Source organism: Platichthys flesus, chromosome 7, assembly GCF_949316205.1.
Source record: "Platichthys flesus chromosome 7, fPlaFle2.1, whole genome shotgun sequence".
Lineage (NCBI taxonomy): Eukaryota > Metazoa > Chordata > Actinopteri > Pleuronectiformes > Pleuronectidae > Platichthys > Platichthys flesus.
The window spans coordinates 20,941,377-20,964,533 of NC_084951.1; the positions used below are offsets into that span (position 1 = coordinate 20,941,377).

The 23,157-nt window shown below is 43.3% G+C and overlaps 1 protein-coding gene and 1 non-coding gene across 2 annotated transcripts in view; both read right to left on the reverse strand.

Annotated features, from left to right (window-relative positions):
* Positions 1 to 7,455: 7,455 nt before the first annotated feature.
* trnal-uaa (transfer RNA leucine (anticodon UAA)) lies at positions 7,456 to 7,538 on the reverse strand. Its single transcript has one exon. It is a non-coding gene; the product is annotated as a tRNA-Leu (tRNA).
* Positions 7,539 to 22,090: 14,552 nt separating this feature from the next.
* LOC133956950 (cadherin-4-like) overlaps positions 22,091 to 23,157 on the reverse strand; it is a 198,469-nt gene continuing 197,402 nt past the window's right edge. The window contains exon 17 of the mRNA XM_062392323.1: positions 22,091 to 23,137. Coding sequence (XP_062248307.1) covers positions 22,931 to 23,137 — 207 coding nt within the window. The 3' untranslated portion in view covers positions 22,091 to 22,930. The remainder of the gene's footprint in view (positions 23,138 to 23,157) is intronic.

The following is a 23,157-nucleotide window of genomic DNA, read 5'->3' on the forward strand; positions in this document are numbered from 1 at the left end:
AATCCTTTAAAAATCCAAAATGAACAATCAGTCATTTTATAAATACTTCAGCCCAGCTCTGTTAGAAGCAGAGGAATTTGGCAGCACTCCAGCTCATCAGTGCACGAAACGCGATCATTTCAAGGATTCCATTCTTCCCTAAGTGCTTAAAAATATATTCTTTATGTCCTACAACGATCATCTCTGACGGAGTTTGTGCACTCCATGATAACTACATCACCAAAACACAAGAGAAAGAGAAACGCTGTGTCATAACAGACTCATTAGTGGCTGCACAAATTGCCAAAATGCAACCTCTTGCACACACTCCTCGAGAAACTCCCCGTTTAATATCCTCCTCTATTAAAACGTATTCAGCAGCTCTGCAGAGGGAACGAGATGAGGCCAAGTCCTCAAAATAAAAAATAATTAGGACCCTATTACTGCTGGATAAAACATTACATTACGCATGAATCCCCTTCCTTAACCTTGAAACATAATCAAAAGATGTTTCTTTGTACAAATCAACAAGATTTGTATCTCTCTACTTCAGTATTTCTGTTTTTCCACCACAGATTAAACTGTAATCTTTAGTCTTTTTTCATGCATGGTGTTCCGTCAGATGATTAAAGTTTAGCTGAACTCACTCGGGGCACTTTTAATCACTGTAAATTTATTTTATGCCTCTTGAATTTATACCTCGGTGACGAAAGAGGCCTAAATCACCGGGACCTTTGTCTTATCATGTTCACAGAAAGAGGCAGTAAAAGTCACATTTCTATGAGTGGTGGGAGTAGGGGGGGGGGGGGGGGGCTGCTCATGGGGTAATGGTTACAAAATCCCCTCATTATTCACTCTGAGGTGTTTCTTTATGGATATGGGGTATTTTAAAGTGCTCTACAGCGCAGTGGGACGACATGTTGGGCCCTTTCGAAACATTTTCACATTCCTTCTTCTTCATCTCAGGTTCCCTCTATAGGTTGTTTTCACCCATCTCATGGTTTGTTTGCTTTTAAAACCAGGATTATGCCAGCAATTGAAATAACAGATATCTGTGAAACTGGATGATTGAGACTTGGGCCAAGAAAGACCCCTTCAAATTATGGATCCAGACAGAGGAGTCATATCTAGGGAACTAATATCAATGAGCATTTTGTGCAGCACCATTCATTTAAAGGGACTGTTTGGCCTTGGAGAAGTTTTGGTTTATGATTGTAGTCTTTTGATTTGGTGTGAAAATGTCATTCATCACTGACAGGTTTGTGGTCGCTGACTGGAACACACAGATCTGAAGTTAGTCGTGCAAGATGTGGGAGTCAGGCTGGCTCCACAGGGGGGCACTGCTGCACCACCTGGCAACCACACTCCAGAGTTCAGGACGAGGCATCTTCTGTCAAAGGCCTGCGTGACCTGGGTCCATAGAAATCACATGTTGCCATATGTAAGAGCTGGGAGAAAAAGTTTTACCAGCAAAAGTCATTTCTTTTTAATGCACACGATGAAAAACAGTAACTTTTGTTTCTAAGGAAACCAGCTGCAACGTGATCCTGTGCGAGTTCTGACTTCCTGACGTCTGCTTCGTGGAGGATCTGAGAACACAGACACACACACACACACACACACACACACACACTCACACACAGGCAGATGGACATCTCCGTTAAGGATCACACCAATGCACTTCCATCTCTTCCCTCATATTTGGTGGATTTGAGGCTTAGGAAGTTGTTTGCTCTGCTCCCTCTGCAGACAAGGTATCTCATGCCTGTTGTCGCCCAAACCGTTGTCTGGGTTGTGTGGAGATCCGGGCACGGGCACACTCCTAAGTCTTCTGCAATATGAGTTGTCAGGCTATATTTGCTTATGTTACTCTGGGACACCAAACTCAATTCCACTGCCTTGTTTGATTTTGCATAATGAGCGGCTGCTGGCTGGGATCATGTGTTTGAGTGACAGCCGTGAAGATGAGTGAATACGTTTCACATATTCTGATGGATTTTATACTTTTATAGTCTATTGGCAAAAAACGTGGAGAACCTGTTTCTACTGAGCTCCGATGTGTGGTTTAAATAAAGTGGGCACCTGTTGCAGGTGATATACATGAGTTTAAGAAATATTTATGAGTTATAAAGTTTCAAACATAAATTATTGTTCATAGCCAAGTATAAACTATATGCTTTCCTATATAGCTTGTGTAGAATATATGTGCCTACAGAAATAAGTCTTTATTTATGTCGTCAAACTTAAACTAGTATTCAATATATAGTTGGTATCTATAATTTCAAACATAAGCTGGGTAATGTTTATATTTTGGTTATGCTACCTTTGATTTATAGTTACAGTTCATTATATAAATCTTGTGCAAAAATAATGAATGGTTCCTAGAACAGTCCAAGAAAAAGAGAATAATAAGTATTTTTATAAAACTTAATAAAGAGAAAAACAAAACAAATGTTAACGGCCTTGTTCTCACTGTATAAACACTGTGGAACAGGGAACACTTGATATTACAGCCGACAGAGATTATACCGTTAAATTAAAACATGTATCTCTAAAATAAAATGCTACCTTAGGTCCCCATTAAACATTAAAGAGTATCTGTGTTTGATCCACCAGCCTCTGTATGTGACTCGACTACATCAGCTGACGTTCTCCTCCTCACATGCTGCTGCGTTTCCACGTCTATAAAACCATCTTCCAGCTTGTGCCTATTCAGGATCTTACAGTGAAGTCGAAATACATGAAAATAAATCCCCGGAGTGCAGGTGCAGATTCCCTGTTGAGAGTTAATATGTTTTTCCCCTCTTTGCACCAATTTAAAGTTTGTTAATAAAAGAAACTCTGAGGTGTATTTTACATGACAAGGTGAAAAACGGGTTAATGAACTGTAATAACGTGCACGACTGCTCTCCCCTTTTACCGTTAAACTACACGATGAGAAACAGGAGTTTGTTTTACACTTTTTATACCAAACTTCAGGTTTGAGCAGAGTGTCGGAAAAAACCAAGGTCTTAAGTTCAAAACGGTCACTCCCCGGTTGTCTGGAGTCTTGTTTACTTTCACATTCCATAATTATTCTACACTTAAGTACCAGTAAGGTTTTTTATTTCCCCCAAGATATTTTTAGGGCGTTTTACCTAAAGGGCAGAATCGAACCTGCGGCTGCTGCAGGAGTCTCCGTATGTGAGGTGCCCACAGAACCAAGTGAATGACACCTGCCCCAAGTACCATGAAGTCATTGTACCTGATCTGTTTACCTACAAGTTGTGTTATAATATCAATGTTAAAAAATGGCAAATCCCTCTCAAAGCTTTTACAGATGATAAAAACCAAAGAAGTAAAAACACAAAGTCAAGGGATCACAGTTAAATTGTCTCTGACTGGGACTTGAGTCTGAATTTGATCCTTTCAGCAGATGTTGCAGCATTTGACATCTGGACAGAGCATGAACATCCTCTGGGGATCATGCACATTATGACAGAAGTGCATAGCAGTCCACACAATAGTAATTGAGGTGTTTCAGTCCGGAATAAAGTGTAAATATGAAGGACAAACAGATATCAGGTCTGTGGAGCTGGAAAAACTATCTCTGATGTCTAATGACTCGTGTTGATCCTTCAAAAATAAACAGAAACCAAAAACACCAGTTATTTTACTGTATATTAGCATCAGATCCCATCATCCCCATCATGAATTATAAATGACAATATTCACGTTTCATCACTTCCCTCCATGTGCTCTCAAATGTGTGTTTACAGAATATAAATTCATTCACAGAATCAAAGTCCTGTAATAAGTGTGATGGTCGTCGACTGTATTCACCGATCAGAGCAGATGGATGAGATTCCCTCAACAGAGAGAAACTGATAAACAAAAAAAAAAACAAGCCCTGCTCAACTGTTTAGCAGAAAGTCAGCGCGAGTTCAAACTTCCTGCAGGTGCGAAGCCAGAGCTTGTTTTTGTTTCTGACATTCCTCTGTCAGATGATATCCGGAGGCTCACTGGAGGTTTTGGCCTCGCAACCGTGAGCCGCTCTGTGTTCTGACACCTGCTCCCGTCACTGAGGGGGGAAACGGTGGAGAGGACGAGGATGAAGCTCCGGCTGCAAGAGACAAAGAGCTTTTACTTCCTGTAAATAAAACATCAAGTCTAAAGCTGCTGTCTACACAGTGTTGAACCGAAATGGAAATTCAGAGACTCAAGATGAAACCCTGAGGTGAGTGGATCGAAGTATTCCGAGGATATTTTACTAGAATGTTAGATTGTGTTGTAGTCTCATCCCACAGTGCTCCCAATTCAAAATGAAGGGTCAGGGTTTATCATTTTGAATTGATTGGGAGAGTTACAGAAGTTTGAAGGATTTTGACTGGAGTTAATGGCAGACAAATATAATGGAAACACAATTTTGGCTATAGATAAAAGATGCTTTGTTAAAAAATTGTAAATTAATTCTTTATTTATGGCCTTTACAAGCTAATAAATGAGGTTTGTCCACTGACAGAATATGAAAATTTGGCAGAATATGTAGTAAAGACCGACCAACAACTCTTTATTATAGCAGTAAAATATTATGGCTGAAAGATACAAAAAGAAAAACAGTCAATTAAAATTGTATTTGGACGAGGCTGTATTTACAATGAGCCGATAGATGTGGAGATTTATCGTTTATCACTGAAACCGAAACCAGTTTGATTTCCCCATGATGATAATTTGGGAAACAAGTCTTTCTGTGGCTGTCAGGTTCAGTTTAGGGTGAGAAATATTCAAGCCTTCAGGTACAGGCGCTGTTTGCTGCTTTTCAACTGGCAGCATGTGTGTGTGTCTGTTTCTGTGTGTGTGTGTGTGTGTGTGTGTGAGTGTGTGTTTGTATGTGTGTTTGTTCGTGAGAGAGAGAGAGAACGACAATCTCAAACTTATCCCTGAAGACAGAAGGAGAGGCGAAACAAAGGTGAAATGAACAACACAGCTTCTGGTGGAACAACCATTGTTTTGAATCATCTGCAAAACTGCAGCAGTAAAAATAGAAGCTATGATTTACGTCATAATTTAATTATACACAAAAAATAACAGTTTGGGTTTAGTAGCGTATGTTCCCTCAGGCTGGATTCAGATGTGGTTTTTTCCCCGGTGACTGACTGACCGGTTTCATTGACTCGTAACTGCCGGACTCACGACAGCACTGACGTGGCAGCCGGGCAGCAGCCAGGTTACAGAATCAGATTTTTCCCTCTGAAAGGTCAGAGAGATCCGGGTCTGCAGAGGAAACTTCGTGGCATTAAATCAATCTGGGGCCAAACAAGCTCTATACGACCCTGAGCGATCGCCTTCATCCCATAATGCATTTCTCTCGTGCATTGGAAGACATTTTCTCCTCTCAGCGGTTTCAGGAACATGTCACTTTTTTTTGGACATATTTTTTGGCTTCATATGCTTTCTCATGTGAAGCCTGGTTTCATAAAGGTTTAGAACCTTCATCAATATCAATGTGAAAAGGTTCAATACATATTGATATGATGATTTTGCCGTGTGTAAACACAGTGAGGACATATTAAACATATGGATCCACATCGGGTTATGTCTCTCATATTATATTATACTTTATTACATTGCATATTGCAATCGAATACTGTTTACTGTTTTGCATTTTGCATTTCACTTTTTACTTCACTTTTTATATCTTTTATCTTTCATATATTTCTATTCAGAAATGCTTATGTCAAAATAAATGCTACTTTTTATAAATATTGGAAAAAAGTGAATAAATAAGAAGTAAACAGTGAGTAAATATATACTGGTTTTCTATTTTTTATTGCTTTTCCTATGTATGTTGTATTTATTGCGTTTTATAGAGGCATGTCACGTGATCGAAGTAGCACTTGAATTAGCTTCCAGGCGTCGCTCCATTTATCTGCAGTCATTAGCAGATAGCTGTTGTTGTCCTGACTGAAACATCACTGTTCAAATCCCTATTTGTGAAAGAGACGGTCGTGTCTCAACTCCAACTCCATTCTTGCATCTCTCCACAAAAGAAAGAGTCTTATCAACTGTCTTCACCAGAGGCCCTCAAGTATTATCAGTCCCCGCTTTTGGCTTTTGGCTCCGAGATTAACAAACAATGTGACTTTGACCATGAACATGATCGATATCGACTGATGTGAAAAACAAGAAACGTCATCACAGACCCATGTGTTCACGCTGGTATTTCCAACCAGCTCCATGTGTTACATATGGATTTCCATTACTCAGCTCATTCAGGAGGCAAAGGGAGAGGGAGACAGCGGCGCTCCCTCCGGACTGAGGAACAACCTGCGCCTGCATCCTCGGCGCATAATTGAACAAATTAGCCGAGAGCAGCTGTTACCTGTTAGAATGACCCGCATTCAGTTTTATCACGGCGGACAAGAGGTCCGATAGCATCTGCGCGCTACAGCTGACAGCCAGTCCGATTAGCTCTCTGATTCCAGCTTCCTCTATATCATGACAAAGATAATTACCTCGACGTCTCATTTTATGGATTCTACAAATCGCCAGGCTCACGGAGCACGCCAAGTGTCCATCAATTATCGCCGCGCTCTGCCGGTGCAGCCCGTCCAGTTGGCTGCCTCGGCTTTGAGAAACCACTTTGTCTCAAGTGAGAGAAGGTCTCTAATGCTGCCATAAGTGAGCGCCCACTGCTGGTTCACTTCTAAAATTAGGAATACAGTGTGTAATCATGAAGCGGAAGCACATGACCCCTCGTGGTCGGACGTCTCAGACGCTCGGCGAGGGCTCATCAGCAGCTCGACCTCGAGAACGCTCGCTGTGACATCAGCCTCTGAGCGAGCAGGAGAAGACCCGGCCAGTAATGACCATTTATAAGTTTTGGCATTCATTGTGTTGAAGTTAAGTGGACACTTCCAGTCATGAGTGTTCAGGTTCATTGAACTGCCGAGGGATCTTAAACACAAGTACCCTGTCTGAGAGCAAATCTCCATTCGTTATCTGAAAGAATTAAATAAAAGGAAACAACTCTCTGCAGCCTCCTGCTGAGGCGATAGTTTACTTGAAGTTCTCGTCTCGTTAAAAGAGAACTCAAAGCTGCAGGAATGAATCCCTTTATGTTATCAGAGGATCAAAGACGACGTGTCATGTGGAAGTGTCGATATCACTCAGAGGATTTTGTCTTTACGGACGCAGCATTAACGTCTTGGTTCAATCTCACAGCTTTCATCAGTGTCAGGCAGACGCAGGAAGCAGTTCAGTGAAAAGGTTTCTATAAACTCGACTCACAATAAGTGCAGTCAACCACGAGGGTACAAACCCAGAACAACTGGATCAAGAAAGTACAATTTTCTTTAAGAAAGCCAAATTACAAAGTGCTATAACTAAGTGCAATTTAAGTGCTACTTTTTATTTTGTTCAAAGTTTAGTCAGAAAGATTGTTTGTATGATAATCATACGCATGACCAGAGCAGGAACATTGAGGATAAAGGAGAATACCAGGAGTGGGGATCGAACCCACGAGGGCATTTGCCCATTGGATCTTAAGTCCAACGCCTTAACCTCTCGGCCATCCTGGTTCATAGAATAATGACTTCAGGTTGGAAAAATAAACACAAACTTTATGTTCATGTTTCCTGTATGGTCGATGTGTGATATATGATGTTATTATAAATATAAATATGTTTGCTTTCCTCAAAAAAGTGAGGATATCAAAGACTGTATATAAAGTCTGACGACATGACTGCTCTCTCAAAGTTGTAAAGGTCAGAAACCCCCCCTCATCCATGTGAGTGGATGGGACATGGACCAAACTAATCAAGTCAAAGTACATGATTTCTGTCATTTCAGGGTGTAGTTCTCATCCCACTGACGATTGATAAGTTAGTTGATGCAATAAGAAAATAAACATCATGATTGACAGCTGAGACTGACTCAGGATTGGTGTAGAGTGAGATGCGTTCCTCATCTTTATTTACAGGCTTTGGAATATATGTTGAAATTGTTTTGAACAAACCTTTCTTAAGTTAGCCTTGACAATTGAAAATGTTGTGAACAAAAACAAGAAAATGAGGATGAATAGTAAATGGATTGCATTAATATACAAAACACACAAACACACACACACTCTAATAAAAATCTTATCTGAAAAATGAAATAATAATAATAAACGAAAACAGATGTTTATCATCCACTGATGACTTTGTGTTGACGTCCATCATCCATTCGTTCTGCATTTAATCTGCATCATTGCCGCAACCTCCATTGTGTTTTTACTAATTACCCAGAATTCCCCTGGAGTAAAATTCTTATGAACCAATCTCAAGACATCTGAATCTCCTCATGTTTTCTGTGGTTTTTAGAGAGATTGGAAATTTAATTTCCCAAATCTGCTTCTCCCAGGAGCGGAGCAACAGCACAGCAGTAATTCATTCGTAATTTAAAAGTCTCCATTATAGCCGTATGCATATATATTTTATATTTTCACTCATGGCTGGAGTTATTGTTTGTATTGTTCCTGTTTCCTCTCAGCTCGGGACATTTATCAATAAACCAACGCGTATGGGCAATAAATGCACAGCAGCAGCAGCTTCATCCTTTTGAACTATGTGCACGTTGTTCCGAGAGTCTTCCTTGGAGCCGCCTCAAATCACCCACCTCCTTGATTATGTGGTCACACAGTGCTCCTCTCGACAGCTGACCTTTCACTGCCGGAGCAGTCATCAACACGGAGGAACCTGCGTCTGATCTGTGCATCTTCAGCAGAGGAGCTGGATGACAAATCTCTCTGGACCAAAACTCCCAAAACCTTTAACGGCTGCAGTGATCACGCTCCGTCATGAAATGTACCTGAGCTCAGTTGTTTCATAGAACAGGCCAAAGGAAGAAAGAGACGCAGTTTGTTAAGTCCCCCTCGAGGGAGAAGCTAAACTCTTCAGGCCTCGTCTTGCGTGGAAATTAAAAAATTGGAAGATTCAGAACGGAGCAGGAGAGACTACAGATGGGATTTGAATTCAGGACATTTCACACCCTGCAAAACAATAAATGTTATTTTTTTCCTCAAGCGTCTGGGGTCTTCTCAGTCTGTCTATTGTGCTTTTCCAAATCCCTGCTCTGTATCTTCCGATTAATATTTCAGATTTCAGCGGTGAGGGCAAAGCGTTTTATTGTTGCACTAAGATCTCATAAATCAAACATGTCGCTTTAATGGGAAATAAATCGTCTGCTTGTGGATTGTTTGTCCATTATTAATACAGTTGCACGCTTTGACGCGGGCGATCCAGGGTTCTGTTACCTCACGTGCGCGGCAGAGAGGATCTCGGAGCAGCAGCCGATACAGTGGCTCCACCGGGGCGATATCGTGTCGGTGAGCAGTGACAGACGGTGGGATCGTGTTGACAGCGTCTGTGTCTGTGAGTGATGGATCGCTTCTCTGTGAATAGCCGTGGAGCGTGATATGATTTAGATGTAAGAATGGACTCTAAATCTGATTTCAGGCGATACTCTGGGCCCAGAGCTTCACTCCTTCATCCCCGCTGCCCTCGCCAGCGGTAACTTGGTCAGGCGCTCTCTCCGGGGTGCAGCCTAACTGACCCGGGGAGGGAAACATTACCACGTCCAATTCCAGCTTTTAGTCGCCTTTATGACTCTCCTCGAATCGACTCCCATCATATCATAGCGCTCGTGCTACCTGCCCCTGCCCATCCCGACCGCCGGCTTCCTTCCGGAAGGCTCCATGCGAGAGTCAGACATCTTTAGTTGATGTGGTGACCCGTGGAAGAGCCGGAGACGCGTTTCAGGATTGTTTCCCTCGCATGGCTCCGTGGTTCTCTCGACTGTTTGAACTCATTTCTCCCGAGAGCCCGCTCCTCCCCTACGGTGCAGTTACTCTCTGCGAGAGGATTAAATGAGGAGTTCACCGCCGGGGCACCAGGCAATCTACATACAATCGTCCACTATGGCTGCGGATAAATCACAATTGATGCAGGACACACTAAAGCCAATGCGGCGTAGCTATTTGTTTATGACACCGAGCGGCACATTCTGAACCACTCGGAGGAAAACGCGTTACTTGGAGATGACTCTGAGCGCAGACCGCCCTCACTATCTCCATTACACTCTCTGTGCGCCGTGTCTGAGTCCAGAGGCGGCCCGGCCGTCCACCGAAGCAGCCGTTAGATATCTATCCAGTCAGACTTGGGCCATTCCCTCTTTCCTGCATCCTCCTCCGTCCCTCGCCTCCTCGGGCTATAATGGAGGAAATGAAAGTCGCTGATGGAGAATATGAGGGAATGGAATGGGTAGATGGATGACCGGTCGGACTGTGACTACAGAGCTCCCAGAGGGAACATATATATATAACTTATATACACACACACCTGGCTATATGCTAACCTTAGAGCGAACAATATACAGAACGGATGCAGATCTGGGATCGTTTTGATAACTTCGGTTATGTTACGTTTTTAAAACATCACCTTTTTGCAAAGAGTTGAAGTTGTTTTTATCTAAACTGTAAAAATAAGGATTTCATTAATTTATAATTTTAGCAAAAGTTAAACATCAGTTTAGTTTTATCCCTGTTCAGCCAATTCCAGAAGTTCGTATTTGGATGATGAGTTGTTTTATTTTTTTTATATATGATTTATTTGTAGAAATTAGAGGATAATATATCAGACAGCCAAATGGTGAGGATACACATAACAGCCCCACCACCCCCCTCCCCTCGCCTCCCCTTCACAAAACAAATATACAACTAAAGTATTTCGATGATGAGTTTTGCTGTTTCAGAATGAAGCTGTCCTCTTTCAGAGTTATATCTTGCGCTTGTAGAGTAGAGTAAGACATTGAAATGACTAGTTTTCTTTGTCTGTAGACTTTACTCCACAGTAATAAATATGCAGTATTTAAAACACACATATCAAGTGATGGGATGAATATTCATCAATTCATTATCTATGCCGCTTATCTTTTGAGGGTCACAGGGGTCAACTGGAGCCAATCCCAGTTGACGGTGCGTAGACCCCGGACAGGCTGCTGGTGTATCACAAGGTCAACATATAGAGACAAACCACCAATCACACCCATGGTCAACTAAAGCCTGAAACATGCTTCAGCGTTTTCACGGGCCCGTAAGCGCAAGAGCCCTTCCGGGTCCCTTACGTGCTTATGTATCCCTTCTTACGTGCTGACGGGCATCGCCCCATTTTTCTAAAATTTACGGCAAAGCTCTGCAAGCTCACTCAGCCCGCAAGGCTGTGATTGGTCTGCTCTACATCCCTTCTGGAGCTGCATTTCCGGTTTCATGCCCCATAATACAGACAGAAACAACGGAAGATTTTGAAAAGAAGAATGGACAACCGCGAAGAACTCCTGTCGGAAGAGGTCCGAAAATATGAGCACCTTTAGAACCCGTCGATGTCCGAGTCCTCTCCAGTCGCTTTTCCTGATGACTAATTATAAGAAGTTGCTCTTCAATGTCCAGCAGCTGTTGGCTTATAATTGAGTATGAGTACATTATGAGATGAGATTAGTACTTTAATGTAAATAATCTAAATCTATTGCAGATATTATTGCAACATAAAATAAAGGATTGATAGATTCCAGAGCTATTAATAGCTATATATACTGTATATATGTACTTTTTTCATTTCTGCAACTCAAACTAATTCTAACTTTTCGTTAACTTTGTCCTTTCTTCCCGAGACACAAACCAAGACGAGCGTCCGTTAATTGAATCCACTTGGATGTGACAGATTCCACTTGTAGGCGTCATTTGGTCACACGTCAACGAGGTTCAGAGCCACAGTTTAAATATATACAGAGTTTATATAAGTAGCACTCATGTGTTTTATGATGATAAGTATGTTGACAGAGACATTAAGGCATTAAGTAGTTTAATGAATGGTGTCGTTAGCAGAACGTGTCGTGTTTCATAAATCATGGTGATTACAGAGGGACACTGAAATCACTCGTACTATTTTGATTAATGGAATGTTTGGCTCCTAATCAAAGCATTTATAGTTTCTGACCAATCGGAAGATTTCAAATAACAGTAACTGGGATAAAATCTATAAATATAATATATAGAATATAAATATCAAGGAATGAAAGATGGATGAGGTTGAGAAGTTTGAGCGGATGTGTTTTTTGTTTTTTTAAGCTTTCACAAAATAAACAGTCTGGAATTTGCCAAACAAGAAAAAGTCACTAAGTTCAGAAAACTTTTTGCTGTTTGTTTTTCCAAATATCTGTACCATCTGTAAAAGTTAGAGATTAATATGTGCTTTTACACAGTTTGGTTAATTCTGACTCATTCATTGTATAACATGACGATGTTATGTCTCCTGGCAACAGTCGACGGACCAGTAGTGTGTGCTCATGTGTGTGTTTTGTCTACACAGAAGCATTTTGTGTGTTCCTTCCAGGATGTCACTGTGAACTTTGGAGTTCTGCGAGAATCTGAACATAAACACACAAATGAAGTGGAGGGTTTCTGCAGTCCGAAATATCAGTGAACATTTTCATTGCAACATGTTCGGTATCCACATTATAGATTTTCAGTGGTTCGCTGTGTCGCCTCACATCAAGAATGTTCTCTGTTCATCTCCTGATTTAAGACCTTTCTCTGTAGAGTTTCCTCATAATTGCATTTGCCTATAACTGTGGCTCAATTGGAGACTCTGAATTGAACTGAATGTGAGTATAAATGGTCGTTTGCCTCCATATCTCCTAACCCTAACCCTGTGACGGGCCCTGTCCAGGACGTACCCCGCCTCTCACCCAATCTCAGCTGGGAAGGGCTCCAGCCCCCCTGTGGCCCTGTAAAGGGTAAGTCCACATACGTGATGCAAAGGGAATATTGCGGCTCGAAGTTGAACCACCACAGGAACAAGCGCGACTAAGGTTTGCCTCTAAAATATATTATGTGTGGACGGGATCTTAGTGGTACAGACATTGGATGGATGGATAACTTACCGAATTCATACGTTAATGTTTCCTCATTAAATCAAAATCATTCTGGATGCGTAACTAATTAGTATAAATGTATATGAGACGGGTTTGTAAACATTTCGTTTTTGCCCTTTTCTGCTGTCAGTTGTTGAGTTAAGGTAAATTAATGAAATACTACCTGTAGGACTCCTCCCTATTTAACTGACGGACAGGTGAGTGGTCTGGTTTCACTCACTGGTTCCCAGATAGTATGTAAACGTGTCTCGTAGAGCTGGTAAGAATAACTCAGCTGTAAACCGCCCACATGTATAAATCAACTCAGGGTCAAAATCCAGCATGGGGCGGTTCCGATAACCATGTGACTGTTAGTTGAATTAATGCATCTTGACTCGTCCTGTCAACCCCTCGGTGAGGCTGGCGGGGGGGCGGGAGCAGGTTTCGGTTTAGCTTCTGATTCCTTGCAGTTGGAGGAGAGAGATTTGTGCATTTGTGTGTGTTTGTGTGAGCGGCGTGCAACAGCAGGGCCCGTTCTGTCTGCGTGTGCATCGACATGCGCTGACAGGTCAATCGATGAGGAGGAGCTGCAGTCGGCTGTCGGCTCATTGACCCGCTGTGGGGAAATACAACAAGTGAGGGGTCGGCTCATCCCCGTCCACACGCTGCTCTGACCGCGGATGGATTTACCACTTCACAGTTTATGAATTAAAGCGATAGTTCATCCAAAAGTGACTCATCGCTCTGTCGATGGAGAGGTGGGTGGAGTGTTTAGTGAAGATTTTATTGGATTTGGTTGCAAAGCTGTTTACCCCTGAAACTCCAAATGTGTTTTGTGGACTAAAACACTTCACCCCCCCTCCTCCATCGGCAGAGTGATGAGTAGAGAGTGAGTGGATTTTCATTTTTGGGTGAACTATCCCTTTAAGATTGAAATAAAATGTCAGTCAAGAGGATTTAAGGTTGACAAGCAGGGATGTGATTGTTCAGTTGCATGTGGAGCGGCTGCCACATGTTGTCAAAGGTCCATGCAAGTGCTTTCTGCCATTAAACTATGTGTAGCTTCAATTAACTCAGGTGATGTTTTCAGCGCTGTCCGTTGGTTGGTTTGTTTGTCAGCAGGTTTACGCAGAAACGGATTTCCACAGAAACACACAACATTTGTCTACGGATGAGGACAAAGAGGCAGATTCACTCTTTGACATTTTCAACCGTTATCCCTCATGGATTCATTTATAGACCTGTCTGAAAGTTATCGGGCGTATTTCGGGGACTGATATCTATGAGTGGCTGCAATTTGGTGCAGCTTGATTGAATTCAAGGGGGGTGTTGGGCCTTGGCAGATTAATGCGCTCAGCCGAGTGCCATTCCAGCTCATTCCATTTCATTCCATTGCCAATATTATTCATATTTTGTGCCACTTGGTGCCATTGGGTTTCTGGCCCTTTAGCGGGCTTCACCAGCTCGTGTCTGAGAGTGAACCAAAAAGATTCAGGTGATAATTCACTTTCATTGTTTCCATACTATCCCTTCATTACGCATTCATCCTCCAATTGCAGGAATCTCTGTTGGCAGGTGTAATAGTTACAACAAAATATCAGTTATTGCCAGTTAAACGTTTTCGAATTGTTTTCTTTCATAATTGAATAATTAAAGCAAATTGGCTTAAGAACGAATATCAAGCGTGAAAGAACCCCGCACATGCTGCTCCGCGTGGATCCTTCCGCGTGGGAGTCAAACAGATAAGCTGCAGCATCACGTCTGTTTTAGATTTCGATGGTGACATTTGAAGCATAAAAGTGAAATATAGAAAACATTAAAGTTAAATAAAAGAGAAAAAGAAGGAAAAAAGGGAAATGAAATAGTCCCTTTTCTATTTTTACACAGGAATCACTTCATTTCATCTGCTTCGGCCTCGGAATCACTTCATTATCCCACTTTGGGACAAGAGCCAATCAGACACCGTTCACAAACCAGCAGCCGTAATTGTGTTGATCACTTCAGTTTGTGTTTGTTCAGGACTGGCGTTCAAACTTACCTGGAAGGGACACGATAAACCAGTTACCAAACGGGCTCATTGTGAAATCCTCCGTGTTGAAAAGGTTTTCTGGAGAACTTTTCACGTGTGCAGCCATGCTCCTCAGTGTGTGTACACACAACGTGAGCCTCCAATTTAGTGCGTAGTGCTTTGTTATGTTATTTACTGTGAGAATGCAAACTGGAAATGGCAGCGTGTCTGATCTCATTCACTGGAAATTCCTCCGGTCTGTTCATCCCTTTCTCCTGAGAAGAGTCTGGTTCCGTGCTGATGTGTTCTCTCACAGCACAACACAGTTAACATGCATTCGTTCACTTATACTGGTCTCAAAGAAGTTTTCCAGTATTTCTGAGTATAAAAGTAAAATTGAAGTTTAATTTTAAGAAATGTAGAACCCTGCATTAATGAATTATAACTTGATTGATGTGCTGTTATTTCAATTTAAAAATGTTCAACTCAAATGAAATTGAACACAGTGTAAAGTTGCCTGACTTGACAAAGAAGAGACAGGAGCCAGTGTTCTTATAAGGAGGGGAGATTTTATTTATAACACATGGTGCTGACAGGGAGTCTCCAGCTCAGCGTCTATTTTACAAGGTTTGATCTGCAAGGCTGCGCATGTACTGGACGGTATTTGGAAACCAAGATTGCAGTGGCACTAGAAACACACGCTTGAAACAACAGACTCTTTCTGCATTTTTTTTTTGGGGTGTTTTTTTTTTTTTTTCATGGTTTTCTTACAAAATGGTACAAACAACAATACAAAATATTTGTGCTGTTGACAATTTACAAAAGAAGTCTTCTGACTCAATAACTGTGCAATTCTTTTTTTAATCAGCTTTTTTTGTTTCGTTTTGTTTCCTCCTCCATTTTAAACTAAGCGAGTATGGTCGACCAGGATCCCCCTTCTTTCCGCACGGCAGCCCCGGTCATGCGGGCTGCGACACATTTTAAAATGTTGTATGATTACTGTAATAGAACTCATCTGTCCATTATAAAAAGACACATGCAAAAAGCTCCAATTGTACAGTTACAGTTTGCCTAACTCAGTCTGCTTAGCTTCAAGCAAATACTACATTATATACACTTCCACTTGAGCAGTATCGGGAGAAAACCAGTACGACAACACGGCCGTTCTTTTGTGATTCTTTACCAAGAGCAGGACTAAAGAGTCTGGCGTCCGCTGGAGCCTCCCGTCATGTGCGTGTCCATGGTCCGGCAGTGTGTCCCCAGTGAGACCACGTGTCCTTTAACTAACACCAGTCAGAGAGGCAGAGGAGCTGCGGCAGGGAACAGGGACGGACTACAGCGACAGCTCTTCCCTCGTTGGCCCGTTCTCCCCCTCACTTTGGCGAGGGGACGTCAATAAGACAAGTGGAGCACGGATGTAGCGGGGGGGGGGAGATCAATCTTCCTCCGTTTTCGCAGATTGCATTTAAATGGGGGTCAAGTTTGACCGACTCCACCGATGATTTGCTGCCACTTGTCACTGCGAGTCTGCGATAACATTCAGCATCGTGATGGCGTTTGTGTCATGTATGATGACACAGTGATAAAGGTCGGTTACCTTGTGTAAAGTGTGTGTTTGTGTGTGTTTCTAGGGGGGGGGGGGGGGGGGCGCTCCTGCTGTGTTTGGCCCTGAATCCGGTCTGTACGTCTGATAAAGGGGCTGCAGGGTTTGGTGTAAACTCAGCTGTAAACCGCCCACATGTATAAATCAACTCAGGGTCAAAATCCAGCATGGGGCGGTTCCGATAACCATGTGACTGTTAGTTGAATTAATGCATCTTGACTCGTCCTGTCAACCCCTCGGTGAGGCTGGCGGGGGGGCGGGAGCAGGTTTCGGTTTAGCTTCTGATTCCTTGCAGTTGGAGGAGAGAGATTTGTGCATTTGTGTGTGTTTGTGTGAGCGGCGTGCAACAGCAGGGCCCGTTCTGTCTGCGTGTGCATCGACATGCGCTGACAGGTCAATCGATGAGGAGGAGCTGCAGTCGGCTGTCGGCTCATTGACCCGCTGTGGGGAAATACAACAAGTGAGGGGTCGGCTCATCCCCGTCCACACGCTGCTCTGACCGCGGATGGATTTACCACTTCACAGTTTATGAATTAAAGCGATAGTTCATCCAAAAGTGACTCATCGCTCTGTCGATGGAGAGGTGGGTGGAGTGTTTAGTGAAGATTTTATTGGATTTGGTTGCAAAGCTGTTTACCCCTGAAACTCCAAATGTGTTTTGTGGACTAAAACACTTCACCCCCCCTCCTCCATCGGCAGAGTGATGAGTAGAGAGTGAGTGGATTTTCATTTTTGGGTGAACTATCCCTTTAAGATTGAAATAAAATGTCAGTCAAGAGGATTTAAGGTTGACAAGCAGGGATGTGATTGTTCAGTTGCATGTGGAGCGGCTGCCACATGTTGTCAAAGGTCCATGCAAGTGCTTTCTGCCATTAAACTATGTGTAGCTTCAATTAACTCAGGTGATGTTTTCAGCGCTGTCCGTTGGTTGGTTTGTTTGTCAGCAGGTTTACGCAGAAACGGATTTCCACAGAAACACACAACATTTGTCTACGGATGAGGACAAAGAGGCAGATTCACTCTTTGACATTTTCAACCGTTATCCCTCATGGATTCATTTATAGACCTGTCTGAAAGTTATCGGGCGTATTTCGGGGACTGATATCTATGAGTGGCTGCAATTTGGTGCAGCTTGATTGAATTCAAGGGGGGTGTTGGGCCTTGGCAGATTAATGCGCTCAGCCGAGTGCCATTCCAGCTCATTCCATTTCATTCCATTGCCAATATTATTCATATTTTGTGCCACTTGGTGCCATTGGGTTTCTGGCCCTTTAGCGGGCTTCACCAGCTCGTGTCTGAGAGTGAACCAAAAAGATTCAGGTGATAATTCACTTTCATTGTTTCCATACTATCCCTTCATTACGCATTCATCCTCCAATTGCAGGAATCTCTGTTGGCAGGTGTAATAGTTACAACAAAATATCAGTTATTGCCAGTTAAACGTTTTCGAATTGTTTTCTTTCATAATTGAATAATTAAAGCAAATTGGCTTAAGAACGAATATCAAGCGTGAAAGAACCCCGCACATGCTGCTCCGCGTGGATCCTTCCGCGTGGGAGTCAAACAGATAAGCTGCAGCATCACGTCTGTTTTAGATTTCGATGGTGACATTTGAAGCATAAAAGTGAAATATAGAAAACATTAAAGTTAAATAAAAGAGAAAAAGAAGGAAAAAAGGGAAATGAAATAGTCCCTTTTCTATTTTTACACAGGAATCACTTCATTTCATCTGCTTCGGCCTCGGAATCACTTCATTATCCCACTTTGGGACAAGAGCCAATCAGACACCGTTCACAAACCAGCAGCCGTAATTGTGTTGATCACTTCAGTTTGTGTTTGTTCAGGACTGGCGTTCAAACTTACCTGGAAGGGACACGATAAACCAGTTACCAAACGGGCTCATTGTGAAATCCTCCGTGTTGAAAAGGTTTTCTGGAGAACTTTTCACGTGTGCAGCCATGCTCCTCAGTGTGTGTACACACAACGTGAGCCTCCAATTTAGTGCGTAGTGCTTTGTTATGTTATTTACTGTGAGAATGCAAACTGGAAATGGCAGCGTGTCTGATCTCATTCACTGGAAATTCCTCCGGTCTGTTCATCCCTTTCTCCTGAGAAGAGTCTGGTTCCGTGCTGATGTGTTCTCTCACAGCACAACACAGTTAACATGCATTCGTTCACTTATACTGGTCTCAAAGAAGTTTTCCAGTATTTCTGAGTATAAAAGTAAAATTGAAGTTTAATTTTAAGAAATGTAGAACCCTGCATTAATGAATTATAACTTGATTGATGTGCTGTTATTTCAATTTAAAAATGTTCAACTCAAATGAAATTGAACACAGTGTAAAGTTGCCTGACTTGACAAAGAAGAGACAGGAGCCAGTGTTCTTATAAGGAGGGGAGATTTCATTTATAACACATGGTGCTGACAGGGAGTCTCCAGCTCAGCGTCTATTTTACAAGGTTTGATCTGCAAGGCTGCGCATGTACTGGACGGTATTTGGAAACCAAGATTGCAGTGGCACTAGAAACACACGCTTGAAACAACAGACTCTTTCTGCATTTTTTTTTGGGGTGTTTTTTTTTTTTTTTCATGGTTTTCTTACAAAATGGTACAAACAACAATACAAAATATTTGTGCTGTTGACAATTTACAAAAGAAGTCTTCTGACTCAATAACTGTGCAATTCTTTTTTTAATCAGCTTTTTTTGTTTCTTTTTGTTTCCTCCTCCATTTTAAACTAAGCGAGTATGGTCGACCAGGATCCCCCTTCTTTCCGCACGGCAGCCCCGGTCATGCGGGCTGCGACACATTTTAAAATGTTGTATGATTACTGTAATAGAACTCATCTGTCCATTATAAAAAGACACATGCAAAAAGCTCCAATTGTACAGTTACACTTTGCCTAACTCAGTCTGCTTAGCTTCAAGCAAATACTACATTATGTACACTTCCACTTGAGCAGTATCGGGAGAAAACCAGTACGACAACACGGCCGTTCTTTTGTGATTCTTTACCAAGAGCAGGACAAAAGAGTCTGGCGTCCGCTGGAGCCTCCCGTCATGTGCGTGTCCATGGTCCGGCAGTGTGTCCCCAGTGAGACCACGTGTCCTTTAACTAACACCAGTCAGAGAGGCAGAGGAGCTGCGGCAGGGAACAGGGACGGACTACAGCGACAGCTCTTCCCTCATTGGCCCGTTCTCCCCCTCACTTTGGCGAGGGGACGTCAATAAGACAAGTGGAGCACGGATGTAGCGGGGGGGGAGATCAATCTTCCTCCGTTTTCGCAGATTGCATTTAAATGGGGGTCAAGTTTGACCGACTCCACCGATGATTTGCTGCCACTTGTCACTGCGAGTCTGCGATAACATTCAGCATCGTAATGGCGTTTGTGTCATGTATGATGACACAGTGATAAAGGTCAGTTACCTTGTGTAAAGTGTGTGTTTGTGTGTGTTTCTGGGGGGGGCGCTCCTGCTGTGTTTGGCCCTGAATCCGGTCTGTACGTCTGATAAAGGAGCTGCAGGGTTTGGTGTAAACCTGTGAATGCTGCGCGGCCTTCGGTAAAGTGGGAGCTCTGCGGCTGAATAAGAACAATGCTGAGAGGGCTTATATAATATAGAACAGTCACGTATATACAGTAAGGCCTAGAGGAGTGAGTGTGTGTGCGAGTGGAGACTGTACACTTGGGTTTGAGATGGAAACCGTTTCACCACCGGGTGACTTGAACGGCGACGCACGGGGGGGGGGGGGGAATGTTATGGCTGAAAGCTCGTTTGAGAATCGCACCGATTCTCCTTTAAATGCACATGGCTTTTTGTGGTGACATATTCCTCGCCCCGGGTTTTCATTGGAAATAAAACAAAAAAAAGCAAGTGAGTGAAAGAAAATGGAAAGACCACACGGACACAGACAAGTCAGTCCACCAAAATGTATAAAAAGAAGAAAAGAAAAAAGGTTCTGTGTATATATACAACATTTATACGTCAGAAATGATTTACAGAGAGTAAGAAGTAACAGCTGTGTTTATTTTGTGTGTGCTGATGGCCGGGAGCTTCTCCAGCAGCGAGGCTCCTGCTCTGGCCCTTCACTGACGAGCTGCAACTCAAACCCATTCATCTACGGGTCTACATCAGGAGGTTCTTACCCTGTAAACGTTATTAATCAAACTCCCGTCCCTTGTTCATAGTCCACTCACTCGCATCCTCATCTCTCTATGATGGCATGATGAATATTTACATTAACAGGTACCATTTCCCACTTATCTCCTGTCACTTCTTCTCTCGCTGCCTTGAGACTCCTCCCCGTCGCATTGTCTGAAGAACACTGCAGCCCCCCCCCCCCCCCCTCTAGTATTCATCATATTCTTAATAAACAGAGGATCTGGTCAATCCACATCAGGATGAAACCACCGAGGAGCATTTCAATGGGCACTCAGAAGATAAGGAATGATTAAATCTTGTCTATCATTGACCAGAATCTCGCCGGTCCCCTCCGTGTAATGTTTTGCATATTTTAAATAATTTAATATAAAGACTAAAGCTCTCTCTCTCCCCAGTTCTCCATGTAGACGCAGTTCCGGGAGCCTGAAATATGATTACAAAGGCCCGTGGGTAGTGCTGCCTTTTTTTTTTTTCATTAAGTCACAAAACACAACTGTCTTTCAAAACGTCTGTCTTTTTAAAGCGCAATTACCGAAGCTTTAGTTTTGCCCGTCTGCTTTGATAAAGTGCGACGCTTCTATAACAGACTTTTCTCTTCCGCTAACTTCTTTTTTCAAAACCTCTTGAACTCGCATGCCAAAATATTTCAGGAGGAAATTTCAGATGAATGAAAGGCTGCCTGAAGAGAGACAGATTGCGAAGGCGCTAAGTCCCTGGCTGAGGCTCAGTTCCCCTCGTTTCGGTGACAGGGCCCAGCACCAAAGTTTGTATATTAAAAGTTTGTCAAAGAAACAACAGTGAATCAACAAAAGAAGAAAAGGAATGGAGGGAGGGAGACAGAGAGAGACAGAGAGGGGCTCCGAGTGTAACTCAGACTCTCTATGAAATGTTACCGGAGCTTTTTGAAGTCGTCTCTCCTCTCCCCTCGCGTTTGTACAGTTTATGGAGTTTTTTCTTTCTGGAAACATTGACCACACGATAACTGGCGCCGTGCTCGTGACCTTTGGGTGTCTCCGGCATTGAACATGCAAACCCCTAATGAGCCAAAGGGTCGAACCCCTCCTCAAACAACCCCCCCCTCACACGTACTTCACATACAGTCACATCACAGAGCGAACACACTTGACTTGTTTGAAAATGTTAGCAACAAGCCTCATCGGGTTTTATGTGCAAATACTGAGAGCTCAAAACAAACACAGCTGCTATTGAAAGCCACGATAAACAAAGACACGCGCGATGCAGTTCTTCTCTAACACAGTCCCATTAGGTATTTTTTCCGTAAACCACATCTACAGGAGCACAGATATGCCCGACTCGGAAAGTGAATGACTTGTCCTTAACTCACAGACACACTGTTGGCCTATGTACAGTACGTCTACATACAGTACCCCCCCCCCCCCCCCCCCCCAGGTGCCACAGCGCTGCAGGACGACAGGACAGTCGAGGGAAAAGGGGCGGAGTTAAAGGGTCAGGGGTCGTATAGGGGCATGTGAGCCCAGAAATGGCAACCAATCCTGAGTTAGCGGGAGTCTGATAAAATACGCACCACTGAAGGCACTTTTTAAACAACAGTGCTTCTGTTCTAAGTAATTCAAGTTCAAGAAAGAATAAACCAGGGCCCTCCGCGCAGGAAGGACTGTCACATCCACGTTCTTCTTCTTCTTCTTCTTCTTCTTCTTCTTCTTCTTCTTCATCTTCTTCTTCTTCTTCTTCATCTTTTTTTCTCTCTTCCTTTTGTTCCTCTCAGACAAAGCAAGGGGCTGAACCTAAAGCTTCTGCAGAGAGAGGCAGGCAGGGGGGCCGACAGCGAAGGGAAAAGTGAAAACCCTCAGGAATCGACTTGAATCAAAAGGGAGTGAGGACAGAAAAAGAAAAAAAAGCTGCAGGAACCAAAAGGAAAAACAAAAACCAGACAAAGAAGTTACTGAAACCGACATCCGGCATCAAACCTAAACTGAAACGCGAGAGTTCACGGAGACAAACTCTAGAAGCCTGCGATTCAGAGCTTCGGTTTCAGTCTAAGACTTTCGAGCGGGTGGCGGCTGAGAAGAGAAACCGACTCACGGGGGCCGGTCCTCTGTTGGTGGGTAATTTCGATTGGTTGGTTGGTCAGTGTGAGCAAGTCATTTGTTACCAATAAGGGTGTTGTAGCCCCTTGTGTGAGAGGGACAGGGTGTGGCAGGCCAGCTGACGGGACGAGCGTGTGTGTGTGTGTGCGTGTATGCGTGCGCCTGTGTGACCCCGGGGCCGGTTTAATCTTCGTCCCCGCCGCCGTACATGTCGGCCAGCTTCTTGAAGCGCGGGCCCCAGTCGTTGAGGTAGTCATAGTCCTGGTCCCCCGTGCTGGAGGAGTTGAGCGAGCTGACGGAGCCGGCGGTGGAGCCGCTGCCCTCGTAGTCGAACACCAGCAGGGAGTCGTAGGGGGGGGCGGTGGGGTCGTTGTCTGCTGCTCGCAGACCCTGAGCAGGAGCAGGAGAGA